This window comes from Mauremys mutica, chromosome 11 (genome assembly GCF_020497125.1).
Source record: "Mauremys mutica isolate MM-2020 ecotype Southern chromosome 11, ASM2049712v1, whole genome shotgun sequence".
NCBI lineage: Eukaryota > Metazoa > Chordata > Testudines > Geoemydidae > Mauremys > Mauremys mutica.
Genome location: NC_059082.1, coordinates 55,972,211 through 55,996,384, shown reverse-complemented (window position 1 = coordinate 55,996,384; position 24,174 = coordinate 55,972,211). Strand labels below are relative to the sequence as shown.

The window sequence follows — 24,174 nt, the reverse complement described above, 5'->3', positions numbered from 1 at the left end:
GGGCTGCCACCCACTGCAGGGGCTGAGCTGAGGTGTTTGGGGGGAGGGGCTGGCACCCACTGTGGGGGGACACAGAGCTGAACTGTTTGGGGGGAGAGGCTGGCACCCACTGCGGGGGGTATAGAGCTGAGCTGTTTGGGGGGAGAGGCTGGCACCCACTGTGGGGGGTACAGAGCTGAGCTGTTTGGGGGGAGAGACTGGTATCCACTACAGGGGGGACAGCAGAGCTATCTGGGGGAGAGGCTGGCACACACTGTGGGGGGTGGGCAGCCATAGAGCTGAGCTATCTGTGGGAGGGGCTGGTACCCACTGCGGGGGACACAACTGAGCTATCTGGGGGAGGTAGAGCTGAGCTGTGTATGGTGAGGGCCAGTTTGTACATTGGGGGCTGAGCTGTTTGAAGCTGAGGCCAGTATCCATTGTGTGTCCCTGGAAAAGAGATACTGCAGGACTCAGTTCCTGCTTGAAAACAAACATACACACACACCCCACCCCACCCTGCTTTGGGAAGAATCCAGGCTAAGGTCCCTGCTTCCTTGGAGGCCTGGTCCCTCCTTCAGTGCTGTGTTGGTAACAAGAGTCCCTTGGGAACAGGAGGCCTGGAAAAACATTTCACACTCAGGTCACCCTATGGATTTAGGCCCAGACAATGTTTTCAGCATTCCAGTTATTGCTCAGCTTGGGATGCTGATCTTGGCTGCTCAGACTTGGGATATCAATCTTTTACAAAAAGGCGAGTTGAGAATTGTTAGTGGCAATGGCAGTAAAGGCAGACAGCTGGGGATGTTGGAATTTATGATGCTGAAAGGGTTTGGACAGGACACGGTTTATCTCCTAGTCTCTCCACAAAGTCCTATATGGGATCTTTAGCCCTATAGTCGAAGTATTTATTGATAGGGCCTTAGTTTCTACTAAGTATCCACTAGTTATGGGCAGAAAGGATCTTAGTTTAAAATGTTGTCCAAAGGACCCATTCTACATAACACTGCACTGCAGTGCTTGTGAACTCTGTCTAGTGCAGCACTTGAACCTTTGATGTGGTCCAGATTCCAGGTGTGCCATCAGAACCATAATCTAGGGCTCATACCATGGCTCTTGGGGATTTGTGTTCCTAAGCATATGTCCTCTTGGAAATAAAACCCTTTGCTTGTATCATGCCGGTCACAAGGGGATTTTTTCTCTCTCTGACTCTGCAGACTGAGATGCACAGTTTGAGATTGAAGGAAATTTCTTTGAACACTCAGGGCTGCTAGTGTTAGGAGATTACTGTTTGGGATGCTTTTCTCCTAGGTCTGGAATAGTCTCTGTGCCCCGCCTGGTATTTAGCTGAGTCAGGTATTTCCTCTGTTTCATTAGGAAGATAGCATTACAAAAGCCAGTTTGTGTAGTCTGTCTATTCTGTGTTTACTCACACACCCTCAACAAATTGCCTCTGCTCTGTGTTGTCTGTAATACACTCTTGATTTGGGTGACTGTCACCATCTAGCCTGTCTCAATGTAGCATTCATGGTTTTCCTAGTTTGTCTATCATGGTACTGCTCTTTAAGTGTGTTTTTGTATATCAACCTGGCTGCTGGTTCATGGTAACTGCTAAAGCCTGTTAGCTGGGTCCATGATGATGAACTTGTAAACAACATACAATATTCCTTTGGGAAATAGCTGATGGGACAAGATTATGCAGCTTTAGACTCTTCATTGTTGTCTCCTATTTAGAAAGACAGGAGTGATCACTTAGCTCTAAGGACATGCTGGTTAACATCACTTGTATCCACTTACTGAACAAGCTGCAGTCTGAGAGCTAGAGCATTTTGTCTTTAGAGACTTGGGTTCAAATTTTCTTGAGTCACTCACAAGTGAAAATGTGTATTAGTCTCTTCAGAGTCCCCAGTGGATGTTTCTCCACATCATCAAATCACCGCAGAGTGGAGAAATCCAAAACTTGAATAGCTAGGACAGGGGGCAGGTCAGGGTTGAGATGCATCAGTGGAGCTGTGCCAGAGGCCCAGGAGTAGAATAGCAGGTGCTGCAGGTCAGGACTGTCATGCGTTGGTAGAGTAAGCGGAGGTCCAGGGCTACAATACCATGGGGCTCATTTGTTAAGGAATGTGGTGAACTGGCAAAACTGGGAGGAGGTTAGGCAGGACTGGAACTGTCCATGGTGCAGCAGATCAAGAAGTGCATTGGTGTTTGTTATTTGGAGGCCCAGGGTTTGGGATAGCAGAGGCTGCATAAGGTCAGGATTATATTGCACTGGCAGCGCTCTGCAGGAGAAGCACGTACAGTTCCTGCCTGAATGGCTCTAGTCAATGCTGTTCTAACTTTCATGAGCAAAATATTTATGTAATTTAAAAATAATTCAGGTCAAGGATCGGGCCTCTCCCACGAAACAAACCTCTGGATCCAATTATACTTTGCAGGATTTCTGAGCAAAACTATCCTTTGTGGGCCTTAGAACTCTATCTCACCTTGTCTACTGGATAATGAGGAGTCTGTGGAGCCTCTCAACGGTGTATCTTTCCTCTGGCCCAGTGAAGGAAAGGCACACTCCCTCTTGGTAGGCCTTGTTAAGGCTTAAATGAGAGAGAAAAGCAGAATTCTGCCTCTGGAAACATGAGCCAGGATTCAGTAGCCTGCCCAGATAGACAGCTTTTAACGCTAATTTCCATCTTAGTACCTAAATTGTGGCTCCATATTGTAAAGGGTAATGTGCAGTAGGCCAAGCAGGTTAAATACTAGAGCACAGCAGTCCAGAGCTTGCATGCTTCAGCACTGCTTGTGACCATTACTATAATGTTGAGCAAATAACCAGAACAGTGAGGACCAATCCAGTAATATTTAGATTTCACAGATACTAAGAGCAGGAGAAAGACTTGAACCCTTCTGTCCCTTCCTGTCCAGGTGCAGTTATGAAAGTCTCATATGCTTTGTGTTATCCTCGGCAGACCTTTAATGTATCTGACTTTTCTTCCAGAACCGGAACCCCTTAGTGGCAGTATACTACACCAACCGAGCCTTGTGTTACCTGAAGATGCAGCAACATGATAAGGCCCTGGCAGATTGTAAACATGCCCTGGAACTAGACAGCCAGTCAGTGAAGGCCCATTTCTTTCTGGGGCAGTGCCAGATGGAGATGGAGAACTATGATGAGGCCATCGCTAACTTGCAGAGAGGTGAGCAGTGTCTTCCTATTAAATGTTCAGGCCTGGCACAAGCGGTCACCAACCTATAGAGGTGGCCCGGACCTCCTATATTAACAGGATATCAGGGCCTATTTTGGGCTGTTGCTAACATACAGAGAATTGAGCAATACAAAACAGGCACCATGATGAGGGCCACAGCTGCAGAGAAATGAATGGGCCTCTCTTACAAAACAGGCACCAGTATATGGCACAAATCACCATTTGTCAAAATACAAAATGTGCATTTAAGCTAGAAAAGACTGGTGTTTAGTTCTGTGTAGTCACTTCAGACTGCCCATATCCAATTCCTCTGTAGGAAGAGAGAGCATTTGGAAACCTGTAGGAGTTTAATTGCCACTCCCTGTATCTTGGTTCTGCACTTGACATCAGGCTGATATTTGAATGGGAATGAAGCCTAAACAGGAGTCAGTTTCTTCTTAAACTGCGTAGAAATCAGTGATTTGATCAACTTCTATATGGAGATGGTCCAGTGGGGTCAAGTCATTGTGTGCAGCTCTTGGCCCACGGATTTATTCCCCATTAGCTGCTTTGCACTGAGGGAGTGATGTAGCACTCAGAGGCACAGGTATTGTCTCTCACTGTTCCCTCCTTCAGGGAGAGTGGCAAAACCAGACTCTCCTGGCCAAAGCAAAGGTGGTGGGAGCCATAATCCACTGACCCAAATCCCACCTCTAATTAGATATACCTCCTAACTAGATTTAGCAAAGAATCAGCTTCTTCCACCCTGTCCCCAACCTTGAGAGCACCTGTTGTCTCCCCAGCCTATAACCTAGCCAAGGAACAGCGACTGAATTTTGGGGATGATATTCCAAGTGCACTGCGGATTGCCAAGAAGAAGCGCTGGAACAACATTGAAGAGAAACGGATCAATCAGGAAAATGAGTTGCACTCCTATCTAACCAAACTCATCATGGCTGAGAAGGAGAGGTAATGCAGATAGAAATCTCTGAGCTTTTCTGCACTGGGCATTAGTCTACGCTTGTGGGGTGTGAATTCTAGTGCCCACTAGGGAGTCACACACTAACTGACCTGTGTGGACCCTGCTAGTGCCCACTAAAGTTCCTTAGTGCACCTTAGTCATAGAATCATAGAAAAGTAGGACTGGAAGGGACCTCGAGACATCATCAAATCCAGCCCCCTGCCCTGAGGCAGGACCAAGTAGACCTAGTTCATCCCTGACAGGTGTTTAGCTAACCTGTTCTTAAAAACCTCCAATGATGGAGATTCTACAACCTCCCTGGAAAGCCTGTTTCAGTGCTTAACTACTCTTATAGTTAGGTTGGATATTAGGAAAAACTTTCTAAGTCTCCCTTGCTACATATTAAGCTCATTACTACTTGTCCTACATACAGTGGATGCAAAGAACAATTGTTCACAGTTCTCTTTTTGTAACAGCCCTTAGTAGATTTGAAGACTGTTATCAAATCCCCCCTCACTCTTCTTTTCTCAAGACTAAACATGCCCACTTTTTTCAACCTTTACTCATAGGTCAGGTTTTCTATACCTTTTACCATTTTTGTTGCTCTCCAATTTGTCCATTGTGCAGTAGGAAAGTTATAGTGTGTGCTAGCAGGGTCCACTTGGATCGGTTAGTGCATGACACTCTAGTGTGCACTAGAATTTACACCTGTCTACAATGGATTAATGCACAGCGTAGACAAGCCTTCTCCGCAGCCTGGAGGAATGAGGGGAATCTTGAAGAGCACTGGGCCTGTGCAAGCAGGAGGGAGGGACTGTATACCAGACAACACTGGTCTCAGGCAGAAAAGAGCAGAATCCCACAGGCTGACCCTCCCGTATGCAAAGGGAGGAGGGGAAAAGATAAGCTTTTGTAAACATTTCCCAGTACTGTGAAATTGGTGACAAGATAGTGGCCTTCTACCAGAGCTTACCCTGGCACTTAGAAGGCACTGCCCTAAGGAAGCTCACACTATTGAAATGGTAGAGAGTCCCTGCTTATCTGGCTTTCCCGGAAAGCCAGAGTCCTTGCACCAAGAAGGTGAAGAAAGGGAAATAAGAGCGTGTTCATTCTGAGCTGAACATTACTTCTCCTCCATTGTGACATTTCAAGTTCCTTTGCTGATCATTTGTTCTGAACTGTAATCATAGAAATGTAGCGCTGGAAAAGACCATGAGAGGTCATCAAGTCCAGCCTCCAGTGCTGAGACAGGACTAAGTAAACCTAGACTATCCCTAACAGGTGTTTGTCTAATCTGTTCTTAAAAACCTGTACTGACAGGGATTCCACAGCCTCCCTAGATAACCTCTTCCAGTGCTTACCCATCCATATAGTTAGAAAGTTGTCCCTTTGGTTCTCCCCTAGGGAGCTGGATGAATACCGAAGGACACAACAAGAGGAGAATGTGGATGAGAGCCGGAGCCGTGCCCAGCTGGCTAACGTTGAAGCCAAACATGTGAGGCAACCTCATTAATCCATCCCCTCAGTGTGGATTTGGGCCTGCTGGGTAGCGTTGGGCATGTGTCCCTACTTGGTGTGAGCAGCAAGCCCAAGGGGAAGTTCTTCTCCAGGGTCATCACGCCACAGCTCCTGCTTGTGGAGCAGATCTGCGGGGTATGAACACAGTCCAGCTGGGGTTACTTCATAGCATAGTCAGTGCTGCTTTGGGTTCATTGCGGTTGAGTAGGGATTAGGCACCAAGGAAGAGCATCACACAGGGCTGCAGCTTGTTGGAATAGACCGTAGTAGAAGTTTTGTGGGGGTTGTGGAGCATCCTATTGGAGTGTGTCTAGAGGGGACATGGCTGTAGCAATTTCCTGACTTTCAGGGGTGCTGTGATGAGTCAGAAGAATCAGTGGGGTGGCCGTGGGGGATGATGGAGGGGTTCTGTGTGAGCAGAGTGCATGCTGTTCCTGGTGCTCTTACTGCCCTGCAGCAGGTGTTAAAGATGAGTTGAATGTTGTTGCTTTTACTGTCTAAAGTCTGTGCCCCACCCACAGACAGTGCATTAAGTGGACAGTGGGTTTTTTGTATGCCCACTTTGCAGCCATGAAGATCTTTATTCCTGTCCCCATGTTCTTCTGGCCCAATCAGACTGACTGTTTTTGGAAGCTGTCAACACCGCTGCTTTATCAACCACATGAGCCACTACTGATTTGACATGCAAGACCATTCCCATCCCCTCTGTTATGGCTGACACTCCTACCAACACATAGCCAGCCCCGGTTGTCTAGGTAGTGAGTCTGAGCATTAAATCCAAGTCTCCTGTACAGCAGTGTAGAGCAGTAACTACTCGGCAGCTCGGAAGATGTGTTCTTACAGGTGTTGTTCTTGCCTCCTAAAGTAAGACGGTTCCTGTCTGTATGTGACTGACCCTCTGATATCAGCAGATAGAGGCTGGCAAGGGGAGACACCAAGTCCTGTTCCTCAGGATCCCTGAGAGACCAAGACCCTTATCAACTTTTGCTGTGAGCCAGTTTGTTCTCTGTAAAAGTGGTTCTGCGAATGACTCCCATGCTGTTGGCGTGGGTGAGGGAACAATTCCCCATCAGTGGCTGCAGTGTTTGTACCAAAGTCTCTGCAGCCTGAGAGATGCTGAAGAGGCAACAAAGTCCTGCAGGGCCCTCTGACCCCCTCCTATTAAAGGGATTATTTCTCTTTCAGGACAAGTACCTGGCAGATATGGATGAGCTGTTCTCTCAGGTGGATGAGAAGAGGAAGGTGAGGATGGGCTTAAACAGGTGTGGCAGCTGTGACCAGACAAGGAGTGCTCACAGGGAGGGCATCAAACATGACTGATAAGGTGGTTTAGCTTGGGGTCCCAAAGAACTGTGGCTTATCCCATCCTTCCTGTTCTCCCTACCGCCACCCTGCTGTTGGACTGATTTAAAACTCTTGTGAATACCAGATCTCTCTCAAATGAGAGCTGGACCAGAAGGCCAGATGCCACATGGGAGGGAATGGAGCCCCAGATTTGAGGATGAGCTTGGGACTCCAGCAGCAATGGCTGGTAGAGATGGGACATTTCATAGCGGAAAAGGGTGAGAACTGTTCACTGTCAGTCAGCTGCTCTCCTGGATGTGGTAGCCATGGAGAAGGCCAGGCATCTATCTGGATGGAATATAAACCGTATAGTAGAAGCTCCAGCTGGGGGTGGATTTAATGGCTAGTTGGAGTGCAAATATGGCCTTGGTATTGAGAGAGAGAGAGAAACCAAGGCGCCCCCCCGTTCTCCAGCTGTGTTTTCTGATATGCAGTGCAGGACCTCCATCGTGTGCCTGACTTGGCGATGGAATCTGTGCTGCTTGCACCCTTGCTGAGGTCCTGTCCCTGGGTCACCTGTTCATTGGTTTGCTGCATTAGACTGGAGATAGGCCTGTTGTATGATGGCTCCCTAATGCTGAACTTTTGTTCTCTCGAGTCAGAAGCGAGACATCCCCGATTACCTGTGTGGGAAGATCAGTTTTGAACTGATGCGAGAGCCCTGTATCACACCCAGTGGGATTACCTATGACAGGAAAGATATAGAAGAGCATCTTCAGGTAATGGGGGAACCAGAGTGTTGGGCATCTGAGTGGGAGGGCAGGAGGAAAGGAAGAGTGTGGACGCACATGTGAGAGAGAGAAACCCAGGGCGATTTTTAGGAGATAGCAACTTAAAATCAGATCAGTCTCCAAACATGAGTTAATGTAGTTCCAGATGGTGCGCCTGCACCCGAGGCCCCCTGGCTGATTGTGTAGGGTTGCACCCCCTTTGGGGGGTGAAAAACCCACACAAAGATTGGAAACTGACTGTACTGGGGAACAGCGACAAAAACTAAACTCTCAGTGGTCAGGTGCTTCTCTGTGCTGCTTCCTTCCTCCCCCATCCTAGAGCAGCTGCCGCCCTTGCAAGCACTGTGATGTGTTAGTGCGCCCCAGCCCTTGGTAACAATGTAGAAATTTACCTGTGGGTAGGGGTGGGGCCTGCAGAAAAAGCAGTGGGGTTTCAGAGACCACCCAAATATTAAATACTGCAGTATCTTGTTTTTAAAGCTTGAGCTTCATTCTGTCCCCCAGCCCATCTTTGTTTAAAGGAGGGGGCATGAGTGAGAAGAGCCACACTTACGGAATTGAATGCTTCATCCTGTGAAGTTTTCCATGGGTTGAGTCCCAGTTACCTTACCCTGCCATTCCCTTTGGAGAATGTCTGAAGTGTTCGAGCTACCAGGCCCCTGCTTTAATTGCGGGGCTGCTGGCTGGGCACTCTCAGCGAAGCTCTATCCACTTTGGATCTCACCTTGCGGCCAGGGTTTTCCAGACCTGACTGAGCCGTCTGGCCTCCTGGCCATGCTGTAAAGTCTCTGTTCTCTCAGGCTTTTTCGAGGGGCTGTGGTGGAAAAATAAAAATGGAGATATACCTATCTCATAGAGCTGGAAGGGACCCTGAAAGGTCATTGAGTCCAGCCCCCTGCCTTCACTAGCAAGACCAAGTACTGATTTTGTCCCAGATCCCTAAGTGGCCCCCTCAAGGATTGAACTCACAACCCTGGGTTTAGCAGGCCAATGCTCAAAGCACTGAGCTATCCCTCCCCTTTAGTTTTGGAGGAATTTGGACGGCCATGCTGGGTCATACCAAAGGTCCATCTAGCCCAGTGTATCGTCTTCCAACAGAGGCCAGTATAAAGATGGTCTGTGCACCTAGAGCAACGTTAAATTGTAAGCTGAGTTACACCTCAGCGCTCTCCTTTGCATGTGCCCTGTGCCATGGGATTGCCAGCCTGCTCCCGGCTGTGGGGTGGTGGTTCTTTTTCTGAAACCCCCACAGCCATGGAAATGGTTGTGACTGGAGATGTTTCTGCTAGGGTAAGTACCATACTGAAGTAAGAAGTGGAGACAGGAGGGGAAGAGACAAGACAACGTAGATTAAACTGTCCAGCTGCGGCATCCTGTCTGTGGGGAACATCCCTCAGGTAGCAAGGGGGCAGATGGGGCTAGCTACACCCAGGGAACTGAGAGTGACTGAGTGGCTGGGAGGTCTCTGGCAGGCCTAGGGGGTGCAGCTGCAGCAACAGGGTAAGGGGCTGGTTACTGAGGTTTGTGCTCTATTTCCATCCTTCTTATGGTCTCTCTTCCCTTTCAGCGTGTTGGTCACTTTGATCCTGTGACCCGAAGTCCTTTAACCCAAGACCAGCTGATCCCAAACCTTGCTATGAAGGAGGTGATAGATGCATTCATATCAGAAAATGGCTGGGTAGAAGAGTACTGATGGCTGAGTGGGCACAGTCCTCTGGATCCTCACCGCAGCCCCAGCTGTGGCAGCACAGGCACGCTCTGCTATGGACTGCTCTCTGAGCATGCTGGGCTGGCACCATGCCTTACTCACTTTCAGTCTCTCTCTCCCCCCTCTGGATGCCCAGAGATCCATTGGCAGTGCTGGACTAGAGTGCATTATCATCTCGTGTCCCAGAAACCACAGCTGGGCTAGACTGACTGAGCAGGGCCATGGAGGGTCCTTCCAGCTCCTTGCTCACCTGGGCTCCTGGTAACCTCCCAACATGATAGACAGAAGCAAGACTGCCTTAGGCAGGCCGAGAGGGAGCGCCTGTCGAGGACCCAGCACTGGAGGCAATCCACAGAAGCACTTTTGGAAGAGCAGTGTCACTCTGTACTAGCCAGCATCACTGCTTTTCAGAACCCACCTCAGATCCTTGGCTGTAAAGAACGAGCGTCCTCCACAAAAACAGCTGCCTACTCCCTTTCCTCACAGCACAAGCCCTGCTCCTGGGGAGATGTGGGAGCCGTGGCTACAGCGAGGGCCCAGGCTGTGACGAGTGAGGAGCTGGCTCGTAAGGGCTCTCCTGCTCTCCATGCTGAGCTGCATCCCCACCCCCCCTGTACATAGTTTGTGTTTCTTTCTTCCTACATCTCCTGTCTGTCTAGTGTAGTTCTCTTCATGTTTTCCTGTAAATAGCCACTTGCTGGGGGAGGGAAATGAAATATATATTATACAGACGTTGACTGGCGTGCGGGCTCGTACTGGGAAACCACTGTCCTGTAGGATGGAAGCCGTGACCCATGGGAGGCCACTCCACCCCCAGGGACAGTAGTTCCCTGCTAACCACTTGGATGAAAGTTCATATTTGTTTTAATTAAATCCTTAAAAAAAAGTCGGCCTAAAGCGTTTTGGTTGTTGAAAGTCTTGATGTCTGATTGGCCTGCAGACTGCCTGGCTTCATGAGTTCGCTCTCCGGAAGTTTGCCAATGTTAATAAATATTTCAGCAATAAGTGTTAAATAGTCTGAATGTTTCATGATTATAGGGATCTTTCCTTTGAAAAGGCTGGTGGAGGCTGGGCAGAAGCAGCCCCCAGTGGCACCGGGGAGCGGAAGTGGAGCGCACCTCTACATCTCTCTTAGTAAGGAGTGCAGGTAGGCTGCTCGCATTAAGATGCAGCATGGGATGCTGGGCCTGTAGTCTCCAGAGGCTGTACCTCCATGTTAAAGATGAGGGTAGCCGCAATCTTCACATGCGAGGCAGCCATTTGCATGTCTGCACATGGGGGATCTAAGTGTTCTTTTTGGTGTTATCTATGCCATGTCTCATCAATTGCATCACCTGGGCAGGGCTGTTCTCTAACAGGGAGCATTCTCTGGTTTTTGCTTTGTTGATTTCTAAACCTGTTCTGCTGCTGCTTGAAGTTCTGTCCCCTTCAGATGATCAGATTTTTCCTAGGGAGAACATTGATTGTGTTTTGATACTTGGAGAAACCCTCTGGTGCATGATACAATTACTCCGTTGAACTAGAGGATGTCTTGTGGGGCGTTTCCTCCCGTTTCTGTGGCTGCAAAGGGTTTCAGACTATAGGAGCTGTGAGGGGGCAAAGCTGCTAGCATTAGTATCTTTGCTCTGTTGTGCAATCTCAGGGCCGGGAAGGGGCTTTCAGACTGATACAAAGCAAAGCCTGTTTGTTGGATGGGTCATTGCATATCGTAAGAGAAGAACTGCTTGTAGCTCCTTGTGCTTCCCAGGACGGGAGAAGGCAGTGAAGGTGTAGCCTCAGTCCCTCCCCACAAGGAAGGAGGAGGTGGCTGAGCAGTGTTGCTGCCAGTTGGAGGAATCTATAGATGAACTCATTAGCCCACCTGGTCAGGTATTTGCCAGGATGTTTATAGGGAGCTGGAGGAGGGAAAGAAAACTGGCCTTTATGAAGACAGGGTCCTAAGTCTCTGCTCTCTTAGCCACTGGTACGTATATTAGACAGAGCTTTTGTTGAGAGGGGACGATATACATAGCAAGATACTTGAATATAACAAAGTCTCAGCAAACCACTAGTCTAGCCAGTCCGCTGTCCTATTTTGAGTCAAGGTTTCCTCTGTTCCCTGTGTACCTTGCTGTTCTGTTGATCTCAGTTGGTGATCATTGTACTGTGTTCTGAAGTGGAAAGACTGGTGGCCTTTGTCATTTTATCCTAGCTAATGTAACTGTAGATGCTATTTTTTCTTTTGAAGTGCCCAGTGATTTTTTTCAGTCATACTAAGAGTTCTCTGGCTGATATCTGTGGCAAAGAGTTCTCCAGGTTAGTGACAGGCTGCAAAGGAGAGAATTGCCTGTTATTGGTAAGTGGGGTGTCTTTTTAATTCCATCCAGTATCCTTTCATTCTTGCATCAGGCTCAGGGGAGGAGTCAGCACCTGCCTGGCCTTCTGTCCCATGAATCATTCATGGAGCTCATCCCTAGCACTTTACAAACTAACCAATTCATCTTTCTTGCCATCCTCTCTCAGCTAACTCCTCTCCAAACTCAAGAGCAATTACTGAGAGAGGAAGGGAAGCAGGTGCTTTGCCCTGCATGGAGACGGTTGGTTGATTTGTTTTCAAGGCACCAGTGTTCAATCTTGACTGCTTCCAGAGTCAGTCGGACAAGGGCCTCATGCCATTTCAGAACTGCTGGGCGGAGCCAGGCCTTGCCTGCAAGGTGACAGCTGCACTTGTGACCTACATATTGGCTGACGAACCCAAATTCCATGCAGAGCTATCTGGGGCTGTTGAGCAACACCCTAGCTTGCATCAGTTTAGCAGAATTGTCCTTTAGTGCAGACTAGCTCAAGAAGACCTATAGGAGGCAGTGTGGTCTGTGTTCATTACAATGGAGGGAACTCTGGGTTGGGGCAGGAATCTATTTCTAGTCTTGCCCTGGAGCTGTAACTCCATGCCTCAGTTTCCCCTCTTGCAGAACCAGGATAAGGCTATTTGGGTCTGTGCACTGTAGTCAGGAGGGGTGATTGTGTAGACATAGCTGAGCTAGATTTGATCTAGTTTGAGGAAGGATAGTGGCAGCATAGGCAGTGGCTGCTTGATTAGGTATTGGAGGTTCAGGGTTGGCGTGGCTTCACTGCTATTACTTGACCAAAGCTAGCTCCCATCTACACATGCAGCACTCGCATCTCCCAGCTGCAGCGTAGTCAGATTGTGTGTGTAAGGTGCTGGTTGAAAAGCACTAAAACTCTGCATCGGGGGGGAGAGGGGCAACAACTGTGAAAATAACCCCTAAACCAGATTTAGTCCTGGAATAATCCTGGGCATGGCAGAGCAGGGATGAATTTGCCACCATCCCTGGGGGCCAAGAGTAAATGACAGGAAAAGCAGCAGCTGCTTGGGTCAGAGGCTGGCTATGGTGTGGTAGGATTCAGTGCTAAGGCAGTCATGACAAGTGCAGAGATAAGGCAGTTTATATTTTAATCCAGATTTGAAATAGGCAAATCCCCATAAATAACCAAACTCTTATTTCAAGTATCCTTTGCTGCTTGAACATTAACATTCAAGTGAAAGCCAGCCCAACCACCCCCAGCCGCAGGGGATTCCTGGGTAACAGACACTGGTCCTTCAATTTTTCCCTGCACCCATGAATGAGCACCAGGAAATGAGTTCTCAGCAGAGCTGCTGAGGGAGGGTCACCAAGGGCAGATACGAGGACATCTGAGACTAGACTATGCCTCATGCCTGGTGGTTTAGCTCTAGAGCTGGAGTGGCTGGTTCTGTGCTACTGACCAATGGTCTATTTAAAGAAGAGCCTACATAGTAATGTCACTCCTGCCTAGAGACCAGGGTTGAGCCAGAAGCTGCCTTCTGCCATGGACTCTGTTCCTCAGATGTTAGAAACACAAAGAGGATGTGAAGGAAGGGGGTGGGGTGAGCAGGCAGGCAAGAGGAGGAGCTCTGCCCATGGGGCTGAGGAACAGAAAGCGCGGAGTTGTAAGTACAGCAGAAAATGCCACCAGCTGCTGGAAGCTTCCACCTAATATGGGAGAAAGGGGACAGGTTCCCCCCTCCAACCCAACCTCAGCAGCTGCTGCATCACAGGATGGTGGGGGTGCTCACGTAGACCAGGATAAATCCTAGATGGATTAGAGCTGGATCAGCCCCACTGCCAGAGTCCAGCTCTGCCTGCAGGGTTATAGTGGAGAGAGATGGCTAGTATTCAGCAGCAGAATCCCAGGGCTTTGGTGGGAGGGAAGTGAACAATTCAGCTCCTGAGGAATGGCAGGCACGTAGGCAAAGCCCTGAGCTTCTACCCCAGGAAGGTGGAGATGAAGACACTCGTGTCCAAGTTGAGGGTGGCGTGCCACCAGCGATCGGGGAAATACAGCACCTGCACAGGAGACAGAAGAAGGGGAGCTGCTTGCCTGGTCCTTCACTGGCTGTGCAGCCTTGATACAGCTGCCCTCTTGCATGGGCTCTACCTGCTGAAATCGGGTGGCAGCCTGGGCTGTCAACTGTGATCTGAGCTTTCAGTGAGAGCTTCTCTGAGGCTGACTGGCCAATTGCCTACATCATCATGCCTATCTACTCCATAGAAAATTTCTGGGGGAGGATTAAGGGTGGGACAGTGGCAGGCTGAGTCAGAGGGAGCTGAGCTGTATGTCCAGGTGGACTCCAGCTCCCCTGGGTCATAGTTAAAGCAAGGGCAGTGCTCAGGGTGTCATTTCTCTGAGCAGATGCTGGGCCTTAACCATGAGCCCAGCTCCCCTATTCATTCACCAGCTGGCTTGTGCACTTACACCCCACTCCTTTCTGACCATCCCTTCCTCCTGGGAGTGGCATTCAACCTGCAGCCAGTGCTGTCTAGATGCTGCTACTCACACTTGTCCTGCATCAGACTAGGACGCTCTGTTGACAGGGTTTGGAACTCCCAAGCCCCTTTCAATTGCTGGTGCTCCATGGCTTTGGAGCAGTGGTTCACACAGGCCTCAGCCCTCCCCTGTGAGAAGGCTCATCAGAACTTGTGCTGCAGAAAGCTGCTGCCTGCTCCCATGTATAAGTGAGCTTCTACAGCTAGGTTAGGCCAAAATCATCCCAGAAGTCACTCCCATTGGCTTCAGTGGAAGACAGTTAGTGGCCCCCACCCTCTTATTACAACCTGGAGGGTGATGGCTGCTAGCGACTTCACTATAGAGTTTGCACAGAAGACACTGTGCTACTATTGTGCTGGGCAGCAGCCTGAAACCCTGAGCGAGGGATCTCTACTGAGTGAGTTGGTACCCCTAATAACCAGCCACCATGTGGCTGCAACCGCTCCTTGCTGGTCCCCTGTGGTGTCTCTACCCATTTGATTTGCCCTGAAAATGGGCCCCGGCTGAGAGCTGGGTATTTACTCATTGGCACACAGCCTTGCTAATGCCTCAGCACTGAGCCAGCAGCTGATGTGCTGCTCTTCATGGGCTCTGGCTGGACTTTTATCCCATTTTATTTAGACAGATTTGTGTGGGCACCAGCCAATGGCTGTACCTCACCCAAAGGGCCACAGGTGCCCTCAGTGGCCTAGCAGAGAGACACTGACAGCTGACTGCATCCTGTGTTACAGTGCAGCTAATCTACATGCCCGCAAAGGCAGCTGAGAATAGTTTTAATGAGGGAATACTGCCCCAGGGCTGTAGACTGTGTGACCGCAATTCTAGAGAGGGGACAGCTGGTGTCCCGAGGCCCACGGCTCTTCTCCTTGCCATGCATGGCACTACAGCTGTGCTATAGCCAGCTGGCAGGGTGGGCGAGAACACAGCTATTTCTGCTCCTGCAAACAGCACCAAATGGCTGCATTGCCACTTGGAGCTGCACAAACACAAGAGGGCCAGGGTGGTGAACAGGCTACACAGCAGGTCACTCCTACATCACTTGATCACACACACCAGCATGGTGGCAGCTCCTTTGGGGGCAGGGCCCATCCCCCCTCTCTGAGCCTTCATTTTCCTGTCTGTGATAGGGAATTACTGATACTGACCTCCCTCCCAAGCTAGGGCATGTGGCTGAATTCTTTTGTGTGTGCACACACATGTATTGATAGATAACGTGTTTTGAGATCCTCTGACAGATGAGACTAAAGAGGGCAAAAATGCAATGTCACGAGGCGTAACAGTCAGGGTTTCTTTATGGAACCCCTCCCTAGTATTGGAGCCCCTCAGCATTGCCAAGTGAGCCCTACCATGGTCCCAGGGGGTAGGAAGTGCTGTCTGCATTGCCCAGCTGAGGCCTGGAGAGATTGAGCCATGTGTAATGGCAGATAGCCAGCTAGAAACCGATGCCAGCCCTGACATGGATATGTCGGCCCCCCATCACCGCAGTATCTGAGCGCCTTGCAATCGCTGATGTATTTCCCCTCCCCTGAGAGGCTACAGGACTTGCCCAGGTTCACACAGGAAATCAAACCCCACTCTCCCAAATCCTGGCCTAGTGCCCATCCCACTAGCCCATCCTTCCTCTCTCTGCTGAGCTTTAATCCAACACTTCTCTCGGCACATTTACTAGCTGGCTCTTGAGCTCTGCTCCCCCTTCTGGCCTGGCTGGGTACTGCCTGTAACTCTCATTGGTTTTCTCCCCTATCCCATACGTGACACCACCTAGCCTGCCTCCTCCACGGTAATGCCTTCATCAGGGGACTGGTGCCCCTCCAGCCCAGCCCCAGGACCTGCTCCCGTGACAGCCTGCCTTCTGTCTGGAAAGCAGCAATATCAGGAATCTTACAGCTGCTTATGCTGGTGTGCATGCCTGGTCACCGTGCAGCCTGGCTCTGGTGCAGAGGTGCCGGTGTTGGGATTCCTGGTCCTCTGACACCCTGGCTTCAGTACTGGGGTTCCCAGATCCCATCCCAGACACTGTGGTGTCAGGGTCCCTGCTCCTTGTGCAGCACCAGAGCATCTCTCCACTCTGCTCTCTCTGGACACAAAGCCCCTGGCGTTCCAAGCTGATGCACTCCACAGGTCCCTTGAACAGCTGCAGCAGGGGGTGGGCTCACTGGGCCCCAGGGTGCAGGACTGACCTCGCCAGGGTGAATGGTGCACTCTACAGGGCGTTCCTCCGGCGGCAGGAATGGGTAAGTGTCCACCAGCCAGGCTAGAGTTGTCTTGTTGGGGTGGAACTCGGGGGTTTTCTCAGGGGGATACAGAAACCAGCGCTGCAAAGAGAGGGACTCTTAAGAAACACCCCGCTCTGCCTAGCATGGGGTCCCCTTTCACTGCAGACTTGAAAAATCTCTACTTCCCTGCAGGGTGGGCTCCCCCTTCCTCCCTACTCATGGGTGCACCCTTCTTCCCTCCCCTCTTGGAAAGGATGTGGGGGTGGCCTGGCTAAGGGGAAGTGCTAGGGCTCTTCCAGATGCCCCCATGAGGGTCACACCTGAACAGGAACCTCACTGCCTGATTGGAAGGTCTCTGGGGTATGGGCTGTTGTCTTGTTGTGTGTGCATACAGTACCTAGCACAGTGGGGTCCAGGACTGTACACACCCTTTTGCCACAGGGGTCACCAAGGAACCTCCTCCGCTGGCCCTCAGTGTGTATAAGTGGCCAGGTGCATTATGGGGAAATTTCCCATTCCTCCAAAGCCTCAGGACTAAGCCACTTGCAGCAGACAGCACCCTAGGCCGAGGGGCTCATGGGTCCTCTCTGGCCTGGCATAGTCTATGCTCCACTGCCTGGATCAAATCCCCACTTTGCTAGGAGAGTGCTCTGCTCCACAGCGGGGCCGGGGACAGGAAACAGCTGGTTTTTACAGGGTCCGTAAATCAATCCACTCCCCACCCAGCTCTCACCTTCCTGCCGAAGATCACCTCCGAGTAACCCGGGCCGTGCCAGTGAAAGGGAACCCCAGAACCGGAGCCTGTGGGCAAACGGACCAGAGATGGGATCAGACGGACCATGCCTGATTAGGCCAGTGCTTCTTGGCTGACGTGTCCACCTAAGCCTGGGAAGGATTCCCCTGCAGCCCATTCCTTCCCCCTGCCCTCATCTCTTCCCAGGGTGGTACTGACCGGCGATCCCAAAGCTGTAGGCCCCGCTGGTGCCTGGAATGCGGAACGGAGGCGGCGTGTATTTCTGGAAGAGGGAGCCCCACTCGGTGAAGTTATTGTCTCCAAAGAAATAGAGTGTGTCTGGTGAGGGGAGAAAGAGCCATCGGTAACCCCCGGAGAGCACAAGCTCTGGTCTGTCTGGGCATGTAGGCTGGGGAGGGAAGCACAACCCCGACCAGGAGGCGGCCCCTAGGAATCCACCCAGAACTGGATTTCTCAGCCACACGGTTGAATCCGAGGCAGAGCACTACAGAGGGTGCCTGGAGAGCCCTCTACTCACCACTGCCCAGGGAGGCCAGGTCCTGAGGCTCCAGCAGGTGCTCCACGTACTCCTGGAATGGCACGTCCACTGCGAGGGAGGAGAGAGTTCACAGCTGCCCTTCCCCAAGGTGTGTGCCCTACCTTCCCAGCCAGGGCCGAGGGGGCACAGCAGGGCTCTAACATTCCACCCTCCTCCAGCTCATTCCCCCTGCGGAGCCACAGCCTGGAAGTCCCTGTTGTCCTGCCAATGAGCAACGTTGAAACCCTCCCCGCCCTGGGCCAAGTGCAATGCTAGAGCTCCGGGACTAAGTGCTATTGTGTCCAGTTCACAGCTGGAGAAACCGAGGCACAGCGAAAGCCAGCGACTTGCCCAAGAGCAGAGAATGAGGTTTTGGCCAGGAAGAGGCAAAGGAGCAAGGCTGGCTTATTGTGTTCCCTGGACAATGAAATCCAGGGCCTCAGGCAAGATCTTCTGTCACCAACCAGCCATGGCAGCAGGGAGGCATTGGCTGAGGCCAAGCAGACAGGCATTGTCTGTCCCCTCTTTGCACCCCACGTCTGTCGGGAGCAGCCCCCGACCGTACAGCCAGCCCAGTGAGAGAGCAGCTCAGCGCATGTCCCCTGGAGCCAAGCCCCGCACCTTTATGGTAGGAGTAGGTGTTGGCAGTGCTGAGACGCACCAGGCGGTCCCCGAACTCTGCCAGCAGCTTGTTCCTCGTGCAGAGCGCCTGGAATTCCTGCAAGCACAGAGCAGAGGTGACAAGGGCCCTGGGAAGGCAGAGGTGTTTGGAACGTGGCCTGGGGTGCTAGGCCAGGCTGGGAGGCCCGCACAGCGACAGGACAGGACAGCCCTCCTCTCTCGAGATCTGGCTTTTGAGCTGCCAGCGAAAGAGAACGGCCCTTCTTGTTCCCAAATCCAGTTGGACACAGACCAACGCAGCGATGCCCTGGGGCTGGTCCAGTTGCCACCGTGGGATGGAGCTTCCTGCTTAAGAATGGATCCGGGGAAGGTGGGGGGGGGGTTTGCTCCAGAATCCATCATGGGGGGGGGGAACTCCCCTCCCAAATGGATTCCCTAGGTTACTCTGACGGTCTCTACTCAGAAACACCCCCCAGCTCAACTCTCTCACTGCTTCCCAACACCCTGCAGCCATGCAACTGAGAAGGGAGTGTCAGTATCAATAAAAATCATGGCGTCCCCTATTGTCAATCCCCACTTTTGGCAGAAGTTACTCCCAGCCAGAATACGGAGCATGTGCCTGGCTGCCAGGAGGGCAAACATGGCTACTAAGCCTGGTCCGGGGGAAAGGCAGGAGACACTTCAAGGGGCTGTGTCCCTACATACAATGAGATGGCTCAGGCTGGAGGGGCACATCACAGCTGGGAGCATGTCACACTTACCGAGTTGTCCGTGATCCCCTGGATAATAACAGGCCTGGAAAAGGCATATCTGGAAAACACAGAGGGAAATTAACACTTTCCTGGCTCCTTGGGACCTGGCACATTCTACATACCCAGCTCACTCCCATCAGAGCCCCTGGTTAACAGTACTAGTGTTAGCTGTAGAGAAACTCAGCTGTTACCACCTCTGCAATAGATTGATGTCACCGATACATGGGCTGAGCTGTTCAGTGCTCAGACTCAAATTCTTTGCACCGTCAGTGGCAGTGGGTGGGCAAGCTGAGGACAGCCACATTCACAGACCATCTCAAGGGCAGATCTAGGTCATGGGACCTCCGGGGACGAGGAGAAAGAGCTGTGCAGGCAGCGTGGGGATGCATGCTCTGTGCTGGCACGTTGCTGGGTCAGCAGGGGGCTAATGGACAAGCTGGGCTTGTGGGACTCGCTATGGGAGTCACTTCTCTTCCTAGCAGCAGGCGGAAAGCTCTGATTAGATTCTGTTGTATGGTCACTGATCTGCAAGTTGCCTGCTGACAGAGAACTCCATCTCCTAACTGGTCCCAAGGTATCCAGCACCCCTTTGGGTGCCATGAGATTTCCACAATGACCTGTGCATAGCTAGGACCCTGTGGAGTCATGTCGATGGGAAGACCCTAGAGAATCCCCCTCCCTTCTCCCGTAATAGCCATGCTGGTTGCATTCAGTGCTGGGTACAGGAAAGGGGCTGCTCGAGCCTCAGAGAGCAAAACAGGCAGCACACCTACTGGTCTATGAACTGGGAGTAGGTCAGGGAAGCGTTTCTCCTCTCCACAGTGCAGTGGTCTTCTTCCATCAGAGCCAAGTACTTGTTCGTAAACCTGGGATGGGGAAAGGGACAAAGCCCTCGGCATCAATCACTGCCAGCCTGAGCATTTCCCAGCAAGTGACATCAGCCCTGGAAGGATCAGCAACCCACGCAGAGGGAGATCAGACCTGGTCACTGCCAGCTCCCTTCCCCTCTAACCCAGAGACACTAACTCCAACATCGGGGTCAGTGCCAAGGGTTGCAGTAGCAATGGAAAGAAGCCTGGGGAATCTGTCACTTTAAGGGAGGAACAAAATATTCTAGTCAGCCCCTTGCAGATGGCAGGAGGGGCACTGATTGGCCCACTGGCCCATTGTGATAAGTAACAAGGCGGTAAGTCCAGTTCTCTCTCCCTGGCAACTCCAAGCTAGGTCTGCTCTCTGCCAGGGAATGCCTGGTCTGAGTCCGTTCATGGGAGGTTGCTGACTCTCCAAGCATCTGCTCCTTCAATCAACTGGCTAAGAACTAGGCTAAGAACAGAGGTAGCAACGGTTCCACCCCAATGCACACTGTGTCTAGGGCATTAGATACTGCCAATGTGCAGGGATGGACTGTGTTCTTATGGGCCTTTTCAATCTTAGATCTGTTCAAACTAAACCAAGCTACATGGTCGGGGAGAAGGAGAAAGTTCAAGAGCCTCACCTAATATACAAGAATATAAGAACGGCCATACTGGGTCAGACCAATGGTCCATCTAGCCCAGTATCCTGTCTTCCAACACTGGCCAACGCCAGGTGCTTTAGAGGGAATGAACACAACAGGTAATCATCAAGTGATCCATCCCCTGTTGCCCCTTCCCAGCTTCTGGCAAACAGAGGCTAGGGACACCATCCCTGTCCATCCTGGCTTATAGCTATTGATGGACCTATCCTTCATGAACCTATCTAGTTCTTTTGTAAACCCTATTATAATCTTGGCCTTCACAACATCTTCTGGCAAGGAGTTCCACAGGTTGACTGTGCGTTGTGTAAAGAAATGCTTTGTGTTCGTTTTAAACCTGCTGCCTATTAATTTCATTTGGTGCCCCTAGTGCTTGTGTTATGAGTAGGAGTAAATAACACTTACTTACTTTCTCCACACCAGTCATGATTTTATAGACCTCTATCATATCCCCCCTTAGTCGGCTCTTTTCCAAGCTGAAAAGTCCAGTCTTATTAATCTCTCCTCATACGGAAGCCGTTCCATACCCCTAATCATTTTGGTTGCCCTTTTCTGTACCTTTTCCAATTCCAATATATCTTTTTTTGAGATGGGGCAATGACATCTGCACACAATATTCAAGGTGTGGGCGTACAATGGATTTATATAGAGGCAATATGATATTTTCTATCTTACTATCTATTCCTTTCCTAATGATTCCCAACATTCTGTTTGCTTTAGTGCCGCTGCACATTGAGTGTGGGGTAGGGGGATGTGGAGAAATCCTTCCCCACATAAGCCATTGCAAAAAGCCATCATTCCCCATTTCGTTAAGCACATTCCCCCTTTTATTTCTAAATCTAATCTTCTCTCTGCCTTTGACATCTCCACAAGAGCACTCGGCATTATACACTCAATAATGCTTTGAGTTTCTCCAGTGCCTTGCTGCCAGCCACTTCACATTCATGAATTGATCCTCACAACCCCCAGGAGGCAGGGAAATCCCATCATCATGACTCAACAATTTGAGAAACTGAGGCATGGAAAGAATAAGTGACCTGCCAATGGTTATAGTGCGAATCAGTGGCAGAACCGAGACCATAGCCCGGGTTTCCCGATCCTTAGTACTTCACTCTACTCCCTAGGTAACTCTGCCTCTAGCTGTGCCATCTAGGCAGAGCTACTTCTCCTGACACAAGCCAACACCATGCCTGGGGGAAAAGGTGATCAACGGCCTGCTTACAAAATGCTAAGCAATCAACAACAGACTAACAGGTCCTCCTTTCAGGATACAAACCTCAAGTAATCATAGAATATCAGGGTTGGAAGGGACCTCAGGAGGTATCTAGTCCAACCGCTTACTCAAAGCAGGACCAATTCCCATCTAAATCATCCCAGCCAGGGCTTTGTCAACCCTGCCCTTAAAAACCTCTAAAGAAGGAGATTCCACCACCTCCCTAGGTAACCCATTCCAGTGCTTCACCACTCTCTGAGTGAAAAAGTTTTTCCTAATATCCAACCTAAACCTCCCCCACCGCAACTTGAGACCATTACTCCTTGTTCTGTCATCAGGTACCACTGAGAACAGTCTAGATCCATCCTCCTTGGAACCTCTTTTCAGGTAGTTGAAAGCAGCTATCAAATCCCCCCTCATTCTTCTCTTCTGCAGACTAAACAATCCCAGTTCCCTCTGCCTCTCCTCATAAGTCATGTGCTTCAGCCCCCTAATCATTTTTGTTGCCCTCCACTGGACTCACGCCGATTTTTCCACATCCTTCTTGTAGTGTGGGGCCCAAAACTGGACACAGTACTCCAGATGAGGCCTCACAAATGTTGAATAGAGGGGAATGATCACATCCCTCAATCTGTCTCTACCAACCCTAGTATTAAAGTCTCCCAGCAGGATGAGCTTGTCATATGCAGAGGTTGATCAACAATGGAGTGCATAACTGTGATAAGGCATATGCAATTGTGCACTGAAAGTTTAGCCCTGATTCTGTCCCATATACTCTTCTGCCATAGGTAGAAGGTGACATTGTTTAAGACTGTGAAATCTCCTGGATCACTAACTTAGGGCACCTTCTTTTAGGACTTTTGCCAGTCATGTAGGTTTTCTCCATTCAAAGATCTGTGTACATTTGTTTAGTTTTGTATATAACTCTCCAGCTGTCAGGAGACAAGCAGAATACAGTGAAGATCAGAGTGGAGAGAGTGGCGAAGTATTGATGTTGTGATAAGCAGGAACCTTGTTCTTTCGGCACTGAAGGTTTCCCTGACCACTTCTCATGAGTCAACATAGCATTCTGCATGGCAGCACGTCCATTGGGGGAATGTGGACCGGATCTGATGCTTTAGATCCCAGAAGAGAATGAGAAAATACTTGTGTGCATGGGTTGTCTACTTACCAGCCCCCATTTCCTTCCAGGTAATCCAAGTCTCCAGGCAGCGACACTGGGATGGAGAGGAGAAGGAATTGCCACCACGATCCCATCTGCCTCCAGCAGCCCTCTGCCGTCTGGGTGTGTCAGATTCTCTCAGAGAAGCAGGCTAGAAAAGCTAGGGAGAGAACAGTGCAGGACAGGATGTTAAAGGCTCTAATATACCCTAATGCCAGCAGGAGAATCGATCCAGCTGTTGGCTCACTTCTGGCTCTTTCCCTTCCATCTCCTCTCTGAATTTAACCCCCACGCCAGCTCTAGGCTAATACCTGCTGTCTCCCTACTTGACCCTTTAACCCTCCTCCCTCGCGCTGCATGTACCACCTCCCACATCCCAGGGCCCCTCCGGCCCCTACCACCACGACTCAGCTCAGTTCTCTGTCTGTGTGCGGCTGCAGACGCCGGCAAGTCTCAATCTAGAGGCCCCCCCCTCCCCATTGCATTCTGGGAGCTGTAATTCAGGCATGTAACAGCATCCTCCCCCCGGGGACCCGCGCGCACTGACGCCTTTCAGCACTGCCTGCCAGGGTGGCTGTGAAGGCCACGTGCTGCTGCGTGGGCTGGTGGCCTGAGGACTACATTACCCAGCAGGCATCTGGGAGCCACTTCCATTCGTGATCCCCCGAAGGGGGGAAAGGGGAAGAGAGGCTGATGCCGCGTGCTGCTATTGGACAGGTGGCCTGGTGACTACATTACCCAGCAGCCATTGACAAACGTCCCCAGCCGCCAACACACAGCTAGTCTCAGCCGGAAATGGGCTGAACCAAGAGCCCTTCCTCCCACAGGCCGAACACCCCTGCTCAGCAAGGGGAATTTCATGGTTCAGGCCTAGCTCCACCTGCTTTCCACCCCCTAGCCTGTGTTCTGCCCCATTGACTCTTCCCCTCCTATGTGCTTGTGCTTCCCCCTTTTCCACCAGGTTGTCTCAGACTGAGCCAGCCTGGATCAGTACAAGGAATTGGTTGGTTGCTGCTGCTTCTTCCCTCCTAGGCCGGGCCAGCATGGCAAGTGGCTAGAGGAAGGATGTCAAGAACTTGGGGCTGTAAAAGTATTTAAGGGGCCCAAGGATGGAGGATTCTGTTCAAGAAGAGCAGGAGCCTAGGATGTGCTCCTGCC

General features: G+C 50.8%; 2 protein-coding genes across 7 annotated transcripts in view; one reads left to right on the top strand and one right to left on the bottom strand.

The window, feature by feature from the left end:
- Nucleotides 1-10,426, top strand: part of STUB1 (STIP1 homology and U-box containing protein 1) — a 31,131-nt gene extending 20,705 nt beyond the window's left edge. For both annotated transcript variants that reach the window (XM_044979954.1, XM_044979953.1), the window contains exons 2-7: nt 2,972-3,170; nt 3,962-4,127; nt 5,524-5,614; nt 6,823-6,879; nt 7,584-7,700; nt 9,280-10,426. In XM_044979954.1, coding sequence (XP_044835889.1) covers nt 2,972-3,170; nt 3,962-4,127; nt 5,524-5,614; nt 6,823-6,879; nt 7,584-7,700; nt 9,280-9,405 — 756 coding nt within the window. In that variant the 3' untranslated portion in view covers nt 9,406-10,426. The remainder of the gene's footprint in view (nt 1-2,971; nt 3,171-3,961; nt 4,128-5,523; nt 5,615-6,822; nt 6,880-7,583; nt 7,701-9,279) is intronic.
- A 2,278-nt stretch (nt 10,427-12,704) lies between these two features.
- JMJD8 (jumonji domain containing 8) lies at nt 12,705-23,660 on the bottom strand. Of its 5 annotated transcripts, none has more exons than XM_044981200.1 (10): nt 23,643-23,660; nt 23,026-23,176; nt 19,902-19,994; nt 19,138-19,186; nt 18,377-18,473; nt 17,756-17,824; nt 17,437-17,556; nt 17,218-17,285; nt 16,449-16,583; nt 12,705-13,787 (listed from the first exon to the last, which is right to left on the bottom strand). In XM_044981200.1, the coding sequence occupies exons 2-10, from the start codon at nt 23,109-23,111 to the stop codon at nt 13,707-13,709; spliced, it is 798 nt and encodes a 265-aa protein (XP_044837135.1). In that variant the 5' UTR covers nt 23,112-23,176; nt 23,643-23,660; the 3' UTR covers nt 12,705-13,706. The 5 variants fall into 5 exon arrangements, with proteins under 5 accessions (XP_044837135.1, XP_044837134.1, XP_044837133.1 ...); XM_044981199.1 differs by lacking the exon at nt 23,643-23,660 and adding an exon at nt 23,564-23,624; XM_044981198.1 differs by lacking the exon at nt 23,643-23,660 and adding an exon at nt 23,415-23,536.
- Nucleotides 23,661-24,174: the final 514 nt, after the last annotated feature.